This window comes from Struthio camelus, chromosome 21 (assembly GCF_040807025.1).
Source record: "Struthio camelus isolate bStrCam1 chromosome 21, bStrCam1.hap1, whole genome shotgun sequence".
Taxonomy (NCBI): Eukaryota; Metazoa; Chordata; class Aves; order Struthioniformes; family Struthionidae; genus Struthio; species Struthio camelus.
The window spans coordinates 3,961,236-3,979,439 of record NC_090962.1 but is presented as its reverse complement, the minus strand read 5'-3'; the positions used below and the strand labels follow the sequence as shown (position 1 = coordinate 3,979,439).

Below are 18,204 nucleotides of genomic sequence, written 5' to 3'. Positions count from 1 at the left end.
TGTAAAACGCAAACACTCTGTAAGGTGAGATTCTGCTGTCCGTTATGTCAGTGTAAGTAAAGAATGACTCTAGTGAGATACATGGCTGTACTCTAGGTCTGCAGAAAAAACAAGAAGGGAGAATCTGCCTCATAGCACATGAATGTTAATATGTCAAAAAACTCTAGTGCTGTTGCCACTCAACCAAAAATTCCTGTTTTCCTCTACAGGAAGAAGGCTGTTAAGCAGCTCTGAAGCCCTGCATCACCCAAGTATATACTCCCCCAACCAAGTTGGGTAATGCTGAATTCCTTGAAACTAGACTACCCTTTAAGGCACTGATTCAGACAAGCACTAAAGCATGTGCTTCATTGATTTCAAGAGGACATAACATGAAAAAGGAAAGCCTGTGATTTTCTGTTGGGCTGACTCAGAATCTTAAATACTTGTTGTAAGCTCACACAATCACAAGCAATTGAGTTAACAAGTTTTAAGAATTTGCTGCCCCTCAGTTGAAGTGCAGTAATGGGCCATGCTCCTAGTCTGTGATAAATGCTGAGAACGTGAAGTAAACACCTCATATCTTGTTTGCAATGGGCTAGCTGCATGTACAGGATTGGATTCTATATCTCATCTGAGGGACAGCTGTTTCTTTAAGATGCAGTAACTTGATTGCTGGAAACCCTATGAGACTTTTTGTCTTTCAAAAGCCTGCCAGCCTGCCTTTCCCCCAAGGGACTGGTTCTATATGAGTTCCAATCCTTTGGTTGAAAAGATGCATATACAACTGCCTCTGATGTTTTAGTTGAAACAAGTAAAATTTGAGTGTCTCTTTTGCTGCTAGCTGCTAGAGCGTCACCTTACCTCCGTCCAGGAGGAACGGCGTACCGCTCCCACCGGGACCAATGCCACTGCCACTCCATAGGCCACCTGCTAGCGGATGCTGCATAGAGATGTGGCTGGCACCTAGAGGAAGGTGGATGGAATATGAGGGGAGTTCATTGTCACAAACAAAAAAAATGTCCATAGTAGGACTTGCTGAAAAAAAAAAAAAAAAAGAAAAAGAAAAAGAAAAAACCTAAACCAAAACCAGAAAAAGCTGATAGAATGCATAGTCTGGAACTAAAAGATGTGGGGAAAAAAGTCCCATCCACCAGAATGCAAACACCAGAGACTGACTGGATAGGATATTAAGTTAAATGCACTAAAGAGCAATGGGTTGGAGTTTGTGCAAATAACTCCTCATCACTCTCCTGAAATATTTACCCAGCACGTGTGATTTGGTCAGTTGGCTACCTCTCCAATTAGGCAGATACCTTGTCTTCAGGTCTGGTGCAATGCACGTGCCCTAGAAGAGGTGGGAGGCAAAGCATGCCAGAAGCAGAGCTGCTTTCTTTCTTTGTACTTACTGCGTGGGCCAGAGCCAGCACCAGTGTCAAAGTAGGAGAAGAGAGAGTCCAGCTCATCAGGACAGAAGAGAGAATCTCGCCGGAATTTCCGCTCCAGGGTGGCTGCTGTTTTATAGAGAGATTTTGAAATACACAGTTAAAAACCAGCAAAGGAAAAAACGAGACAGATAGTCCTGCAGCTGCATTTGGACAGGCTAGGCTTGCATGTCCAATCTATGGACAATCTACAGCATGTCAATGCCATAACCATCCTCAGATAAACTATCAAGCAATAACAGAACTGGGAATAGGCTATGGGTGCACTGCAGGCCAACAGTCAACCCAGAGCATTTTGGGAAGCCAAAACCCTTCACAAGCATGCCCTCCAGTTTTTTTTCTTTGTTTTGTTTTTTTGAAACTTACTGAAAAGCGAGAAGCTGCAATACAAAGGAAGCAACCTAGACGATTAGAAGCTGTTGGTCACCTAATGTAATTATCTCCTTTAACCACAAAAACCTCCTTAAGAAGACGGAAGATGTTAAGAAAAGGCTCTAAAGACCTTTGTCAGGAAGGTTTGCACAACAGCATTTTTTATGCATATCTCTGTCAGCTTGCAGGCCCTGGAGAGAGACAGGGCTACACATGACATTAGGGCAGTTATGCAAACACCTACAAGGAGTGGTGGGCAGGCAAACACAGCTCTGCATGGGGAGTAGGGCAAAGGGGGTTCCCCACCTGATGATAACGTGGCTGGTGATGCGTTGCCTGCTTCGTGGCGGTACTTTCTTCGACCTGTGGGTGCTTTCGTGGTGCTGTTGTGCCTCTGGCACTTCTTCACACACCAGCGCCGAGGTTTCCTCTCATTCTCTGCCAGAGCCTCCCCATTCGGCAGCTTCCTCAGGAATTTCTTTTCCACATACTTCACCTTGATCCAGGTTTCCTTGTCCTGCCTAAAGAGAGAACAGCATAAAGCTGTGCATAGGGTCACATGGCTCACCTAAAGCAAACAGCCACAAGGAAATGAGGTGGCTCTGGGCAATTCTATCAATATGGCTCTGAGTTCTAAAAGCCAGCCAGGATGGTAGGAAGGAAGAGAGTGTCTTAGACCCCAAAATATTTCCCACTTTAAAGCAGAACTAGGAGGTGAAGCAAGTAGCTGAGAGCGGAACAGGATGCTCAGCCCTAGGCCATACCATGTACTTTAGCTACACCTATTTGCAAGGTCTCAGAGCCAGCAAGCCCTGGCTCCCAAGCATGTTTCATCACGCTGCTGGCTGGTAACAGCGCACTGCTCTTGCTGAGAGCCAAGCTCAGGCCAGCTGCAGAAAAAGTGGGCTGCGGTAAACGTACCATCCATGGCCAAGCCATTCAGATCACAAGAATGAGAGTTTGGGCCCTCACTGAATTGCCAGCCACAACCACAATCTGGCTTTCCAGAGAACTCAGGGTAGAGGGTTTGCTGGGGTGATGGATACCTTTCCACAGGGTTGTGAGGATCAGTGCACGTGCTCTAACTCACCTAGAGCTCCCTGCTGTAGGTTTCTTAAGTCCCAACTCTTCACACTGTGCCTCATATATCTGATTCATAGCGCTGTTCCCCAGCTCGCACATCAGCTGCAATGAAACAGGGAAAGAACAACTGTCAGATGAGAAGTTACTTTCCAATTTACTCCTGCAACCAAGTAAGACTCCCTCCATGTCCACCCTCTAACTCCTGCCATTAAAAGTCAACACTTACTTTCAGTAACTCTGGCTCCCAGGAGTCCAGTGTGAGAGATCGGACTTTTGAACAGTGAACACCCAGACTCCTGTTTATGCAAAAGAAAGAAAAAAACTGAAATGGTTACAGGCCTTAAAACAAAACTGCTCATGCATCATAAGATGAAAATATCAATACAGTTCTTATGTATATGCTATAGCTGTATGTGTATAGATAAAGAGGTTTATGTTCATATAAAACAGCTCCCTTTCCATAACATGATTCGTATGAAAAGATATTCTTCTGTACTACCTGTTGCTGAATCATCCCATTCTATTCTCCTTGTTTTTTAAATCCCTAACAAAGTCTTCCTGGTTATTAAACACAGGATGCAGAAGAGTTTCCCTACTTGAGGTGCATATTACATGGACACTGTATGTCTGTGATGGCTCACTAGTGTGTGCTGTGGGCGAGAGCAGGCTCCTGCAATTCAGTTTGCTGATAGAGGTGATGCTCATGAGTATACTCATATGACACTTTACACACAGAAAGCAGGTACAAGGATTTTTTTCTGTCACGTGTAGAAAGTGAAAAACTAGAGATGGTGGGGGGGTAATTGGTGGGGAAACAACAGCCAGCATTCCTGTTTAAATGACTCAACTTTTTGAAAGTGCTAAAAGCGCATTAGGGAGAAAAATACTTGCTCTGCCTTCCAAAGCTTAATTTTGTAAAATGCTTTGTAAATGAGAAGTGCTGTGTTACCACCGCAGCCAAAGGATTACTATTCTGGCTGCTTACTGTTATACTTTGGGCTAGACTCTGCACTTTTCACTGCTGTGTGAGCTGCCAATACCAACTACTGCACCTATGTGGGAAAGAGAGAGTGCTTTACATACGCATACGTGGATGTATCTGCACATACAGGTATCGCAGCAAGCTGTTACTTCCGAATCTATCTGTACAAATATAATAGTCAGCTGTAATTCAGGCTCCACCTCTGTTCCAGGAGCTTACATGTCTCTAGTTGGCAGCACAGAGCACACACACACGCAGTACCTGTGGATACCAGAGCACTCAATGCACAGCAGAATGCCCAGGTTGATACTGGCCCAGCGGGGATCTGGCTGACCACAGTCACAGCACTGATCATTCCCAGGGATGCTTTGAACTCTCTGCAAGATGGTCTCCCCTTTCATGTTGCGCTCCCGAGAGTCAGTAGCGGAATCAATGCTGCTGGTGGATGGGGAAGCAGTCCGATCCAGCCTCTGCAGGGAGAAAAGGATTCTAGGATCTGCATAGCATTGTGGCAGAAATCAGAGCTCTGCATAGTACAGGCACTGGTAGGAAGCATTAGCTGAAAGGGAATGAACTAGTGCTAGTCCAAGAAGGGAAAGAGTAAAGCCTCATTAATCTCTGTTGAGTGACAATGGGAACAACAGGAACAATAAATCACGTTAATGTGCTACTGAAATCTGCCACGAGATGGCGCTTCATCCTTTCCCTGCTCTGGGAGGGCAGGCAGCCCGCAGAGCATCACCCAGTACAGCCTCTGACACCCGCTGCCATGGTGCCTTCCACCTGTCCCAGCTAGGGAACAAGCAGAGGAACATAATTTCCGAAGGAACAGCAATTTAGAGAGGCATGGCAAGAAGGTGACAATGTCAAGTCAACACTGATTTAAAGCCTTGCCTTTTCCCCCAACCAGCTTCGTAAGCATGGCTTAGGTTGGTGACCAGTTACCAGTGCTTTGGGCTAGCACTGCCATCAGCTCCCTACCCTGAGGGCAAAGGGTATTTCCAAATGGTCCAGCCACACACGTCGGGCCCGTCAGCCCGAAAACCCACTCTCAGGGCTCTGAAACACATTTAGGGATTTCCTTGGCCCTTCGCTTACTTCAATGTAGTAGCTGTCAGGACTCTCCCGGTAAGCCGAAGCGATGCTAGCTTGAACAGCCTGAATCCAGGCCTGTCGCAGCTTCTCTGAGTCAGCCTGCAGCATGCAGCTCCTGCAAGGGAAAGAAGTGAGCCAGAAAGAGCAAAGGGCAGGACAAAACTATCCCGCTTTATCCTCAGCATAGACTTTCCAAGGGGGCAATGCTTTGATTTAAGAGGCAAAAGGGGCAAAAAAATAACCCTATAGGACTTGCACTACAGGGGTGCTCCTCCTTCAAGGACTCCAGGCAGGCTTGCTAGCCATTTTGAAAAGCTGACTGTTGCTAGCTTCACTGTCTATGCATATATTAGGTGTGGGTGGCCTAACTTCTTCCTTCAGCTGATGTCTGCTGAACTTCACGTGGACTCTGGAGTATAGGCAACAGTATCTCCCAGACAACAATGAGGAGCCCAGGGCAGCATCTGCTTGCAACTAATCCCTTGCAATTCCACGCACAGACCACCTACTGTGAGGATGGCCTGGGAAAACTACCAAACTTACTTGGTAGGTGAGACGACCTCAAAGCAAAACCTCCTCTCTATGTCTTCACATGGCTTGACAGTACAGAGCCGCAGGTCTTCCACCACTACTGTGAGGACATCCTGAAGGGGAGAGAAGAGGTGGCTTTGTCCAGCTCCCTGAATCTGTGTCATAACCTGGCTTCCCAGAAAACTCCTCCCCAAACCCTGTTGTTTAGCAAATACTGGGTCCAGGAAGAACAGAGCCAGACCGCCATGGGATAACTCTAGGCAGATGGGAAGGAGCTGTATTGATTCAAAGCATGGGACAACAAGCAGATGAAGTGGCAGGTTTACTGGGGACTTCACCAACTACTTCTGCTATGCAGCAACGCTTAGATCCTTGCAAACATCATCCATGGCCCCTCAGTTCTCAGCACAGCCTGGCTTCAGAGCGTAATAATGCCTGAATGAGCTTGCTGTCCCTCTGAACCAATCCCTCCTTCCCTCCAACATGGTGCAGAAGCCCCCAGTAGAGGAAGACATCAGAAAAGTTGACTAAGCAGCCAATGTCATCTAGGGCCACCTCACTGACCTTTAGCTTCTTCTGGTACACCAGCTGGCTGTTCTGTATGGAGAACCACCTCCTGAGGAGACAGAGAGATAGAGAGAGAGAGAGAGAGTTCAGAGCCGATGAACAGCAACACAGTTATAGTGAGAGAGGCAGTACTCGTTTCCCTGCAGAACGGGATATTTCTGCATTTACAAAAAGTATCACTTATTCCAGGAAGCAGGAAAAATACTAGTGTGGTAAGAAAAGTTAACCCTTCTCCAGTGCTCTCCTTCAGAGAATAAATACAGAATTTACAGCCTTAAGGAATGACTTCTTTTAGCGCTGAGATGCTGTGGTGATAAGTGTCCTAAATATGTCAATGTATATGAAGACAGAAGGAAGGAAGGAAGGAAAGGAGAGGAATAGGGCTGTCCCATATTGCTACCTTGGATTTCCAGGGCAGAAGTCTGCGCGTGTGCATTGGCCCTGGTGCAGGTAGTAAAAGCAGTACCTGTGGGACACTGGTTAGGGCTGCACAGACCTACACAGTAGGCACATCTCACACTTACTGGAAAGGCTGGATTACTTGCACATGCCATGCCTGTTGCAGTGTGCCTGCTGCCTCTCCAAGCATGCTGCCCCAGGGAAACCTGGAAATTCCTCACCATCATGAGCAACTTCCCAGGAGGGAAAAAGAAAAATCCATCTCAGAAAACCCTGCTAGCTGGCAGCCCTACAAAGAAGGTTGGAGGAAATAATGTCAATGGTTGCACACCTTGCTGCTTATTTAGGCTATGCTACTCAGCAGGCTGAACTCTCTGTACCCATGATTGTCTAACAGAGGCCAAACAATGTCAAGGCTCCTGTTGCCTATGGCTAGCGTAGGGACAGATTTATTTGAAGAGAGTCTACCTTCTTGGGAGGGCAACAGACCACTAGATGCTGGCCTTCCACTAAAATACAATTGACAGCAGGTCCACACGGTGCTGATAGCAGAGAAAATTCCCTGGTGTCTTAATCTTCAAGATCTAAATCCAAACCCTTAAGTTGTTTTCTCATTTCAGGATCCAGTCTAGGATTAGCAACCTGATTATCTTCTTGGAGCACAATGAAAGCTGCGACCACCACTAGACTTCAGGAAGAAAGTACTGAAATACTTGAGTGTAAAGAGTCAAAGAGGCTTGGAGCAGGCTGTTATTTACAGCACGTATTACATGCTTGGTTTGCAAAGGAACTGGGCTCCCTGACAAAATGAGATAAGATTCTTTATCATCTTTGCTGAGAAATTAAACAGAAATAAAAGGCAACAACAATAAAGGACTCTGTCTGAGGAGAAAGGGGAGAATACAGGTAACTGGAGGCTATCCCACTTACGTGGGAGCGCCTTTTGATCAACTTGTGAACTCATCTAGTTCTGCATCTCCGAGCTGCTATGACAGCAGCAGTCTATGCTGAAGGAGCTCTGCTGTCACATGAAACTGAGCAGAAGGTTTGTTTATCAAGTTCTTGTTTCTGTTCCCAGTCCTTGCAGCCCTGTTCTCCTGTTCTGCCAGGCCAGAGCAGGCATCTCTGTCTGGTGCTTGCTCTTAGCCTGAGCTCCTGAACTGTGGGTTGTGCTGTTCTCTCCGCTTGCCTCTTCCTCCCCCTCACAGTGAGAGGGAGTCATTAACATTGAATAGCTGAATGACACCAGGAAGGTGATATGAGTAGGTTACGGGAGCTGCGAATAGCTGAGATGTAGGTAGATATGGCTGGGAGTGGGTGGGACTGCAGGGACAGAGATAGCTGTGAGGAGGATACAGACTATGGATGACTGGGATGTAGGAGGACACAAGGAAGATAGCTGGGATGTGGGGGACAGGGAAAACTTGGAGTCTTTGACACATTAGCATTATTTCAAAACTTCAGATGTCAGGGAAACCAGAAGGCCTCGGAGGGTCATGTTCCCTCCAGGATAAGTGCCCTTTGGAACAGCCCTTGAATTCACAGCCAGGATGAGAAGGCAGTTACTTGGAACTGTTCATCTGTTACAAGAGTCAAGCTCTTGAAGCACAGGTCTCAACATTAGCTCGACATACTTTGGAATGACCTTCTGCTCTGCAGAGATGGGTGGTGTGCAGTGAAAGCAGCCATGCAAGAGATCAAGGACTGCGGCAATACTTTGCTTAGAAAGCACCAAGTAGGGTATCTTAAAAGGCTGACAAATTCAGCCAAAATACCTTCTGGTGCCACAACTTGCGAGCACTGAAATCAAACACCTGATGCACTGGGCAGTAGCCAGTGTTGTGGCTTCTGGTTCCTCTAAGTGCAGAGATAGTACTTATATGTTAAGGGACCAGAGAGCCTGAGGGGTGGAAACGCTATACCTAGTATCAGGTAAGGTTTGGGGAGAAGGAATGACTTACCTAACCAATTCAGAGATCTCTAGCAATTTCATGTCTCTTGTCTGTCCAGATACAAGCAGCTTCTGTGCATAGCTGCTCAGTAAATCATTTAATGCTTGCTTATTCCAAAGGCCAACGCTAGCACATCTCCACCTTGCTGTGGAGCATCCGATAGTCAAATGCAGGATTTTCTAACACTATCATTTCCCTGCTACGTGAGAGGAGGGAAGGTGGTCAAAGAGGCACTGATTTCATGCACTAGAAATTGACTGCAAGGGTTTGAATCCTTCTTTTAATTGCACAAGCATAAATGAAATCCATTGACCATCTCAGCTACACACATAAGTGTCAAGCAAGGCAAGAACACGAAACCTTCTTTGCTTGCACTCTACCAAGGTCTCTGAGAGCTGTGGAGTCTCCTGACTAGTGCAGGAGGCATACACGAGTCTGGCATTCCCAGTGACGCATCAGCTGAAATATTTATAAGTGACTAAGAACAGGCTCAGCACACAGAAGAGCCATCTCAGCACCCAGCAGCACAGCTGATATTTCCACACTCACATCTCTTCCCCCTCCAACAACATGTTGGTTTGATTCTAGCAGCTCTTGAAAACAGTGCCTGTCCTGCTATGTTAGATGTTTCTCTTGATGGTTATGAATTTACAGCTTCCCTAGGGCAAGACTCCAGCTGCTTTGTGTCCTATTTTCCCTGCATGGAACCTGGTCATTGTTCCATTATGGAAGGCACTCCGTGACATGTTTTCCAGCATTTACTAAGATGTAGCAAACTGTGGGCTGACTCATTTCATAATGCAGCCTGGGCGGCATTTATCAGTTTGCAAAAAGAAGCAGGCTCATTTTAGTGCAGGAAAATAATAATCACTTATGTAAAATACAGAGCAACCAGCTCTTTTACTGAATTCTGTCTCTAACACACCAATATCAAAACGCTGCTCAGTGAGTGGTTTCACATGTTCAGCACATAGGAGTTAAGGGATACTGCACTCGGACAACGTATATGATGTTTTACAGGCAGATGCTTATTTCTCTTCTGCTCTGAGCTGACTCAATACCACATAACCAGCTTAGTGGCGTCAGGTGATAACAGCTAAGTTAATCTATCTGGATCTACTATTTTTCTCAAGAGGACTTATTTACTCAGGTGCAATGTTACACTAACACAGCTTCTGGTTCCAAGCTTACTTGTGTCTGGAATGGTCAGAGCTTGAACAGAGCAAACTCATGTCCACATGCAAAACACCCCTAAAAGAAAAACCTCTTCATATAGAAACTATCAAACTAACTTCACTTAACTGTTTAGTCTGGAATCCCTCCAGTGACAACGACAGTTGCTGAGATCTTACCAAAGGTGAAAGGCATTCCTGCGCAGGCATCCCAATAACAGCTATGTTCAGAGCCTTGGCCCAGTTATCAAATGGGAAATGAGTTATTACTCACCGATTCCATGTCTTGAAAGCATTGCTAGCCCTCTTGAAGAGGTAGCCTTCCATCACCACTCCATTGGGGGCATCAACATTAAACTCCACCTTCGAGTCATCATAGGAGAAGTCCTGCAGATAAAAAGAGACTGAGGCTCTAAGGCGGCAGTGTTCTTCAGGACCAAGGTACCTATGCTGATGAGCCTAATAAAAGCATCAAGAGAAGCACAACATCTCTACTGAGATCCTAAAGTCTGGGCACAGCCATCTCTCAGAGGACACCCGTGTACCTTAGCGGGCTGCAGCCATAAACATCAATGATGAATAAGCCTCATTCCAGTAAGCTCATCTGTCCCTACTGTTTGGAGAAAGGGCAATACATGCCATATATCTCCAGTGGCAGCTGATAAGGAGAAAGGCAGTTAGCGTGGTATCTTGAGAGCGAGAAGTTCTCAATCTTTGGGGCAGTCTGCAATGGGGAGTGAACTGATGGAGATACTTTTCAATGATCAAGTGAGTCTGCACTGCTGCTGCCTCTGCCAGAAACAGACCAAACCTTAGCTTTTTCGCACAAGGAAAACAGGTATGATGGTTTCCAGCAGGGAAGCAAGATTTATCAATCCCATTTTCATTAGTTGTCATCTTATGCCATCTCCAATCTGTGCTCATTCATTTCTCTATGCTATCTACACTATGCTATGCTACCAGTCAGAGCTTATTTGTCAGGTTCGGACTGATTCATCAGATAAATCTCACGGATTCTGACAGCTGGTAAGCAGGACACAGAGCTCAGAGAAGAGCAGCTGCTCCCACAGACCATGGGATTCTTCTCCCTGGGCAGTGATCTGCCTCCTTCCCAAGAGAAACTAGGTCATAGAACCTACATGACTTTTCCCTCTAACCTGGAGAGCTAAGGCACCTGCTTTCTTTGCACACTGATTTCACACTAATGATGCATTCTACCCACATCTCCCTCTCTTGGGTGCAAATATTTTTCCCTGTAACACTTTGTTCAAAGACCCAACAGTACAGTAAAAAGCAGTCCCATTAACTTAAGTGCCTTTTGCAGCTCAGCATACGAAGACTTGTGCAATGTGATGTTGCTAGGCAACATGTACTTCACTCTCATTAAGATGAGTTATTTTCATGTTCAGAGATGCCAGCTTGCCTGAGAGGTGTCATAATAATACTGATACAGAAGGAGGAGATATAATGGGACAGGACTGAGTCATCCCTTGGAAAGACAGCATGATGCCCAATTAGGCACTGGAAAATCTGCTGTAAGGCATCTAATTAAAAGGGGTCTGCACAGCCCCAAGTTTTCCTGCCATAAAAGGGTGAATCCCATGGGGTCTCCTCTGCAGACGTCTTTTATGAACACATTACAAACAAAGGCTAGAGGGAATTTTCCTCCAACTTGCAGCCTCTTGAATCTGATTTCTGTACAGCTGCTGCAATGTGAGACTTCTATAAGTGTGATGAGAATCCAGAGTCTGTTTTACGGTAAATAATATAAACATCCAAATAAGGATTTTGTTCAAAAGTACACAAAGGGAAGACAGAACCCTTCCAAGCACTTTTTAAAGATGATCACTGTACCTCACTTTGCAGAAGAGGTAAAAACAGGGAGGGTGGGAAGGGGCACTGTGTCTAAGTATAATGGCATGATTTCTTCAGCTGTCCTGATATAAACATGCAGTTTGATGGTAAGGAGAATATGTTGCTGATGATGAATGCAGAAAGCACAGATGGGTCGTATGCATCACTGGAGTAAAAAGTCAGTAGATTCAAGCCAGGTGTTAACCGTGCTGAGAGAGGGTGTAATACAATTCAGACTCCAAACTGTATGGCTGAAGCAGAACAGCTGAAGGCACATGGAGCTGTTCTTTGCCTTTGGAAGAACTCTAACCTGAATCAAATCCAATTTTAAGAAGAAAGTGAGAATTACACACACATACAACAGGCAGATATACAGCTGATAGGACACAGAGACATCTGGATGGTGTTCAAACTTCAAAACACATTGCTGGGAGGAATAACTTGTCTGTATTATTTCAAAGTCATTTTTTTTCTTGTTTTCTTATTGGTTAGGAAACATCCTCTGGCCAAATTCTGCCCACATTTCTGCTGGTGCAATTCCTGAGCAACTCTCCCAGTGACAACACAACTACTGCAAGGCAACTGAGGGCAGAATGCGTCCCCCAGACTTGTAAATTGGATTTGTAAAGTAGATTCAAATCAAGGGAGAAATCTGAGGGACAAGGACCACTCTGCCTCTTATGTCTGGGCACATGGTAGTCTGATTCTCAGGGGCAGTATGTTCCATTCCATTGCACTCAGCTTGGACACACCTGGAGCCTTTGCTACAAGGCTATGCATTGTTGAAAGACAAACTAAATAAGGGAAGGGGAGGCAAAGGAAAAAAAAAATCTAGAAATTCTCCCCAATCAGTATCATTTTGCCTTCTCAGCCAGGCAAAGGCCAAAAGAGAAACGTCCAGAAATGGTTCAAGTAGCTGAGAGGCGAAGTCATGGCAGGACTAAGGATGGTTTAAGGTCCCTTCCATTCACACTGCATCATAGGAGACTGACTACTATCAGTCCAGGAAGAAGAGGTGGTCAGCTTCGTTAGGAGTAACTCGGAAGGACAGAATTAACCTTTGTCTTAACAAGACATATAACCCCTCCAGCTCAATACTGGGAAACCAGAGCATGGCAAAGTCTGAGCAATGACTCTGTCCTCAGCACCTTATTTCCCTAATGAAAACAAATTGGAACATTAAAGTAAACTGCAATTATGCAAGGCCTAGCCCACTAGAATGATCTTAAACAATGAGTTTAAACAATGGATTGCTAGGTATATTATCTTGCCTTAGCCCATACAGGGAACTTTCTTATTATAGTCATTGAAAAGGGGACGCATTTCTGCAAGAGGAGTTACAAGAACATCTGTAGAAGCCTTGTGCCCACGCACACTTTGATTCCTGGTAAAAGTTAGCTTAGAAAGCTTTCTGAGGAGATAGTCTTGAGAACAGTGTTCTCATGGCACATGTTCAGCATGGCAATGTGTGGCCTAGCGTGTGTGGCCACAGCTACATATAGGTAGATGTGTGATAATGAATCCCTTTACCTGACCTACCTGCCCTTAATGTGTGCCTGTATCCATTCTATTCATTGGCACCAAAAAAAAAAAAAAAAAAAAGATTTTAATCCTGTTAGTCCTGGGAAATCAGTCAAAAAACTCTGGCTGACAGACACTGTTCCTTCCAAGCACACTATTAAACATGCTATCATTAAGTCTGTCTTTGTGACCCTTTCTCACAAGGGATTCAGCACACTCAGCTGACTCTGACTCCAGGCAGAACTAGCAAATAAACACCTTCTAGCCTTGTAAGCCAAGCAACTATATCTGGGATCTGCTGTGTGGAGAAGGAATTTGTGTGACCCATTCCACAACACTCACTGAAGGACTTTCCTGATCTAAATGTCACTTTAAAAGGCCTGACAAAGCAGGATAAGGAACCTCACACGTTTCCTCTCGTCCCCTCTATTTCATGCTACACATTTCATTTTAATAAATTACCTTTTTCCCCAATTCTTCCCATTATTGCTATGTACAAGGAGTAGGCAAATCGGCTTTAATTATGAGTTTGGACTGATTTACTTAGCTTTGCATTTAGCACCTCATTGCCTCCGTAATATGCATAAGTGCTTGCCATGGAAAAAGCTTGCTGAGAGTGGGCTCTGCATGGCTTTGGCTACAATTGCCTACGCAATCACGACTAGCTACAACAGCAACGTGCTGGTCACACGTTGGTAAAATAAGCCAGTTGTCTTCCAAAATTAGAAACAAGATCTCTGCCATCATCTGCTTCCCTTTCTTTCACCCAGTTTCAGTAATTCATACCAATCCTGTCTCACTGTCCCCTCCCCTCCTCAGTCCTGTCACTGACTTTACACCCAAGGCTGCCTGGGAACTGATATCCTTTTAGAAATGACATTGCAGTGATTTCCAGGGGAGCACACTGAATGCTGCTGAAGCAACAATGAAGTAACAAATTCCAAGAGATGCATCCATAGCAATGTAAGAAAGGACACTGGTGTGGAGACTTTCAAACCAGCAAATGGAAAGCAAAAACCCAACAGAGGCACAAACTGATACAAGGAGACACATGAAAGGAAAAAAAAAAAAACCCACACAACTATTTAAAGGTTGCCTCCGGGCCCTTCCCTTAAGAACTCCCTTGTGCATTTCCATGTAGCATCCACAGAGACTGCGCGCACTGCAGAGGCCAGACAAGCTCTTCCAATTGCTCCTGTAAAGACAACACTTTGCATAGAGAAAATGGCAGATAAATTAAATAAACCTCCAGATACAGTGGACAGACTTAACATGAAATGTGAAGATGTCCCTCACCTCCCTTGAATCACTGGGGAGAATCTTCCAAGTAAGAAGCCCTGCCTAAGAGGATACCTTCTGAGGTAGAAAGGTCTCGTTTCACCTAGTACAGGTTCGTCCCTATTTCAAAAGGCCTAACACCTAGCAGAAAGCAGATTGAACCTTTCTTTAAAACACTAAGACTTCCTTAAAATTCTTTAAAATACAATCACTATGACAATGGCCCTCCCTGAAAAGCCATAGCATTGGCCTCTTGCTATCAATTCAACATGGAAAAAAATGATACTATTTTCTCTTTACAGTGTTTTGATATCTACTGATAGAAAACACTGTCAAAACTAGGCAATCGTGACCAGTGATTCAGCTAAGCCTAACTGTTTTCAGAGATTCAGAAACACATAGCTCATACCAAATACTACCAAACCTCGACATTATTGTATTTCCAATCAAAATCATTCAGGATAACAGACAACACATGCAGTATATATACTTTCCCTCACAGAAAACAAAGGCTTTATCCATAAGAGCCTTCTTTTCTTGTAAAGTAATCAATGACGCTCACTATTTAATACTATGTACACAGTAATAACATTATGTACACATGCATGTGTAGCAAAAAGCTTCTCCCAGAGATTAGTTACAAGCTGTATGTGACTACTTTGGCTATGTGATTCTAAAGACAACATAATTGAGAGGAACATTCACATTCCCTATAGATGCACACATACCTCTTCTACACAAATACCGGTTTATGCACACTCTGTCTTTTCCTGGTGCCTAAGCATACTTAAAGCTTTTCTCTATCTGGTTATTTTTACCTCTGTGTATATATAGTGTATACATCCTAAGAACCTCCAAGGCACACAGGATTTGGGGAAGGGCTCCCCCACATACAGTCCCCTGTTCTGCACAGGCAACCTTCACTCATTGTGGCCAAATCCCATTTATAGACCTTTTGTTTCCTTGAATTGCCTAAAGCCAAATGATCCCTCTGCTCTGCAGCTTGCTAGCAGGAGATGCTCAGAGATCTGTGCTCTGCCCCAGGGCTTTTCCATCCCACAGACAGAACCAAACACATTTGCTCTCCTGCAGTAATAAACCTGGACTTGCTCTTGGGTCACATCAGCAAGCAAGGTCCTATAGGCACGCCTCACTCCCCCATGAAGAGGTGCCCTCTAAACTTTCTCCCCAGATTGAACCCACCCTGCAGGGATGTCTCCTTACCAGAAGGTATTCAAGCCTGCCAAAAATCTTCATGCTGCCAGCTGCAAGAGAAGTTCTGCTGCTCTTGCCTAGAGAGCAGGGAGCAGCTCTGTCCTTCTCTGTTCGCTCTCTAGAGTAGCATCTCTGCTAAGCACCGTGGGCTGGCAGGGAAGGAGGGATTTCTTTTTCAACCCCTTCTCCTTTACCCCTCCTACTCCTTTTTGGGTAACTGTAAGCTCTGCTGTTGGCTCCTGTCAAAGCAAGGGATAGTAGGGGAAGGAACCCTGCTGCCTCTGGGGACCACCTGCTTGCCCCCTCCTCACGCCTCCTATTCACAGTCAATCAGCTTAGAGCAAGGGCTAATTATCATACAGCTGTCACAGAGGGACAGAAGGGAGTGGGAGAAGCCAGACAACGCAAAGCAAAGTTGACGCGAGGATGCTCAGCCAGTGCACCCTGACCTTAACAGAGTCAGGCTTGTCTGCCTTTAGCAGGGTCTGCTTCCCCTGGCTTCTTGGAGCAGAGTCGCACTTTTGGCCAGTAATTCACCCACCCCCTGCTCCAACACACACACAGAAATCAGGGTGCTGAAGTGCCATATGGCCCCTAGTTTGCTATTTACCAGCTAGACTAAATGAGGCAGAGAACTCTGCCTTGGCACTCCATCCTCCTCCTTTCCCGTGTAGTCAGGGACCAGAAGCACAAGTGCTTCCTTCACTTTCTGAAGCAGGTATGAATCTGCAAAGGAACTTACATAGAACCCTGTATTCTTTTCACTTTCCGAGAGACTGGCCTACCAGTTTTGATGAAATGGATGGGTTCAGGAAGGTCAGGATCTGGGAGGGAGGACTGGTTTAAATGTTACCTTTTCCCTTCTCATGCTGGGTTGACAAAGCTTCCCAGGCCCACGTGTTCCAGTGGTGAGTCCTGCAGAATTTCTCATAAGTGGGCCAACCTACAACAGCCTCTGTGTCTGTGTGCATCCATCTGACGCAACTGAGCCCGTCCACAAGAAAACAAGTTCATTCCACATGTGCTTTAAGGCACAGTTTAGTTCAAAATACTACAGGAGAAGCGAGGAAAGCACTAAAACTGTGTCCCTCGGCCTCTGCACAAATATACTACAGTCCTTTCACGAATGCACCTCATGCATACAGTCAGGAGAGACACCCTATCCTTCACAGTAAAGCTCTCTTTGCCCAATAGGCACGAGAGCTGAGAAATATTTGTTGTAGCTCATAGAAAATTCAGACGCTTCCCTCTCTTGCCAGTTTTATTGGCCACTTTTTGTATAAGCAAGCATTATTTTCATACAAAGTGTGAAGCCACAAATGGAGGCCCTTAAGGTTTTGCAGCCAAGAAGGCAGAGGGGGCAGTGGTTAGAATAGTAACAGCTTGAAATGATAGCTGCCCTAGGAATCTACATAAAAGGAGGCAGATGCCCTGTTAGAGAGTATGGGGAAAGGAACAGAAAGACGACACTGGAATTTCAGCATCACAGAAAATAGTCAAGATTAACACTGAGGTTTCTCCCTTACCAAATTTAATTAAAGCAATAATGAAGCCAAATGCCACAGACCACTTCCTTATAAACAGGGCTCTTAGAGGGCTGCCTTCCATGCCTCATCAAGCTGCTCAAGACAATTCAATTGGCAAGGCACTATCAATGGAATTTGCTCCCCTCACCCCCAAGCACACTTCAAAAAAAAAAAAAAAATCTACTATTTCAGATGGGATTCCCTCCCCTTTCTGTCATGCCTCAGTAGGCTGTTTGCAGAGACATCATGTTGAGGATAAAAGATACTTTTGTCACTCTTCTCCACAATTAAATGCAACCAAACCTCCAAACTTTGGAAGATACTAGAGGATACCTCTGAGTTTGGCTGGGCTCAGCATGAAGACACGCATTCAAATATGTGCTGTTCTTCCTTTGAAGATTGCCAGATGCTCACCTGATACAGAGCATCATGCTCCATTGCTATGGGAGGAGCTACACTGACTCAGACTAGATGAGGAGCAGTCTGATAACACTTATCCAGGAAGGAAGCCTTTGAGCCTAAACTGGAATAGGGACGTTCAGTTCTTACGCAAGCCTATTTACACAGGTAGCCACAGGAGAAGTTGTTGGTTCTCCCTCTTGGAGTCCAACCTCTGCTTCATTTGTCCAGTCAGCAAAGCCTTGTAATGCAAAGAGGTTTAACTGCAACACACTGCAACAGAGAGAGCCCCGATGTTTCCTCAAATGAAGTCGTCATTCCAGTCGAGTTCCCCAGGGGACTGATGGTTCACAAATGGATTTTCCAGCCCTCAGGACACTTGGCCAAAGGGAGCACATGCACAGGCCATTTCACAGCAAATGTCTGTCATGAGCTTTCAAATTATGTTATGTTTCCATTTCATGAGATATGACATTTTTTGAGAGGGAGCATTAGAAAGCGCCACTCAGCTTCTTCCTGTGGAGAAACGTCAGTTCACGCAAATGCCTGCCAAACATGGGCTCCTCAGTGAGTCCTGCTCATGGCTTGGGTTGTGAATGTCTATTTATTTTGGCTCTCAGAAGGCTCCTCTTATTGTGCCCTAGTGCATGGGGATGTTCTGGAAAATGCAAAAGCAGAGGATGGCAGGGGAAGCTTGGGTCAACAGGTTACAGCACTAGTCTTGTGGTAAAGTTTCTTTGTTTGCTTTTGAAGACAGGACTTTAAGATCCAAAGCATCAAAGCACTAGTTCTGAGAAATGAAGGAAATACACGTGCGTACTCACCTGCAGGAGA

The 18,204-nt window shown here is 45.2% G+C and overlaps 1 protein-coding gene across 8 annotated transcripts in view; it reads right to left on the bottom strand.

Annotated features, from left to right (window-relative positions):
• ACAP3 (ArfGAP with coiled-coil, ankyrin repeat and PH domains 3) overlaps window positions 1–18,204 on the bottom strand; it is a 113,466-nt gene that overhangs the window by 17,712 nt on the left and 77,550 nt on the right. For 4 of the 8 annotated variants that reach the window (XM_068916370.1, XM_068916363.1, XM_068916365.1 and 1 more), the window contains exons 10-19: window positions 9,852–9,964; window positions 6,052–6,103; window positions 5,500–5,600; window positions 4,960–5,071; window positions 4,123–4,331; window positions 3,106–3,175; window positions 2,887–2,981; window positions 2,103–2,317; window positions 1,389–1,493; window positions 844–945 (exon numbers count right to left, since the gene is read on the bottom strand). In XM_068916370.1, the coding sequence (XP_068772471.1) occupies window positions 844–945; window positions 1,389–1,493; window positions 2,103–2,317; window positions 2,887–2,981; window positions 3,106–3,175; window positions 4,123–4,331; window positions 4,960–5,071; window positions 5,500–5,600; window positions 6,052–6,103; window positions 9,852–9,964 (1,174 nt within the window). The remainder of the gene's footprint in view (window positions 1–843; window positions 946–1,388; window positions 1,494–2,102; window positions 2,318–2,886; window positions 2,982–3,105; window positions 3,176–4,122; window positions 4,332–4,959; window positions 5,072–5,499; window positions 5,601–6,051; window positions 6,104–9,851; window positions 9,965–18,204) is intronic. The other 4 variants (XM_068916366.1, XM_068916367.1, XM_068916368.1 and 1 more) reach the window with 1 other exon arrangement.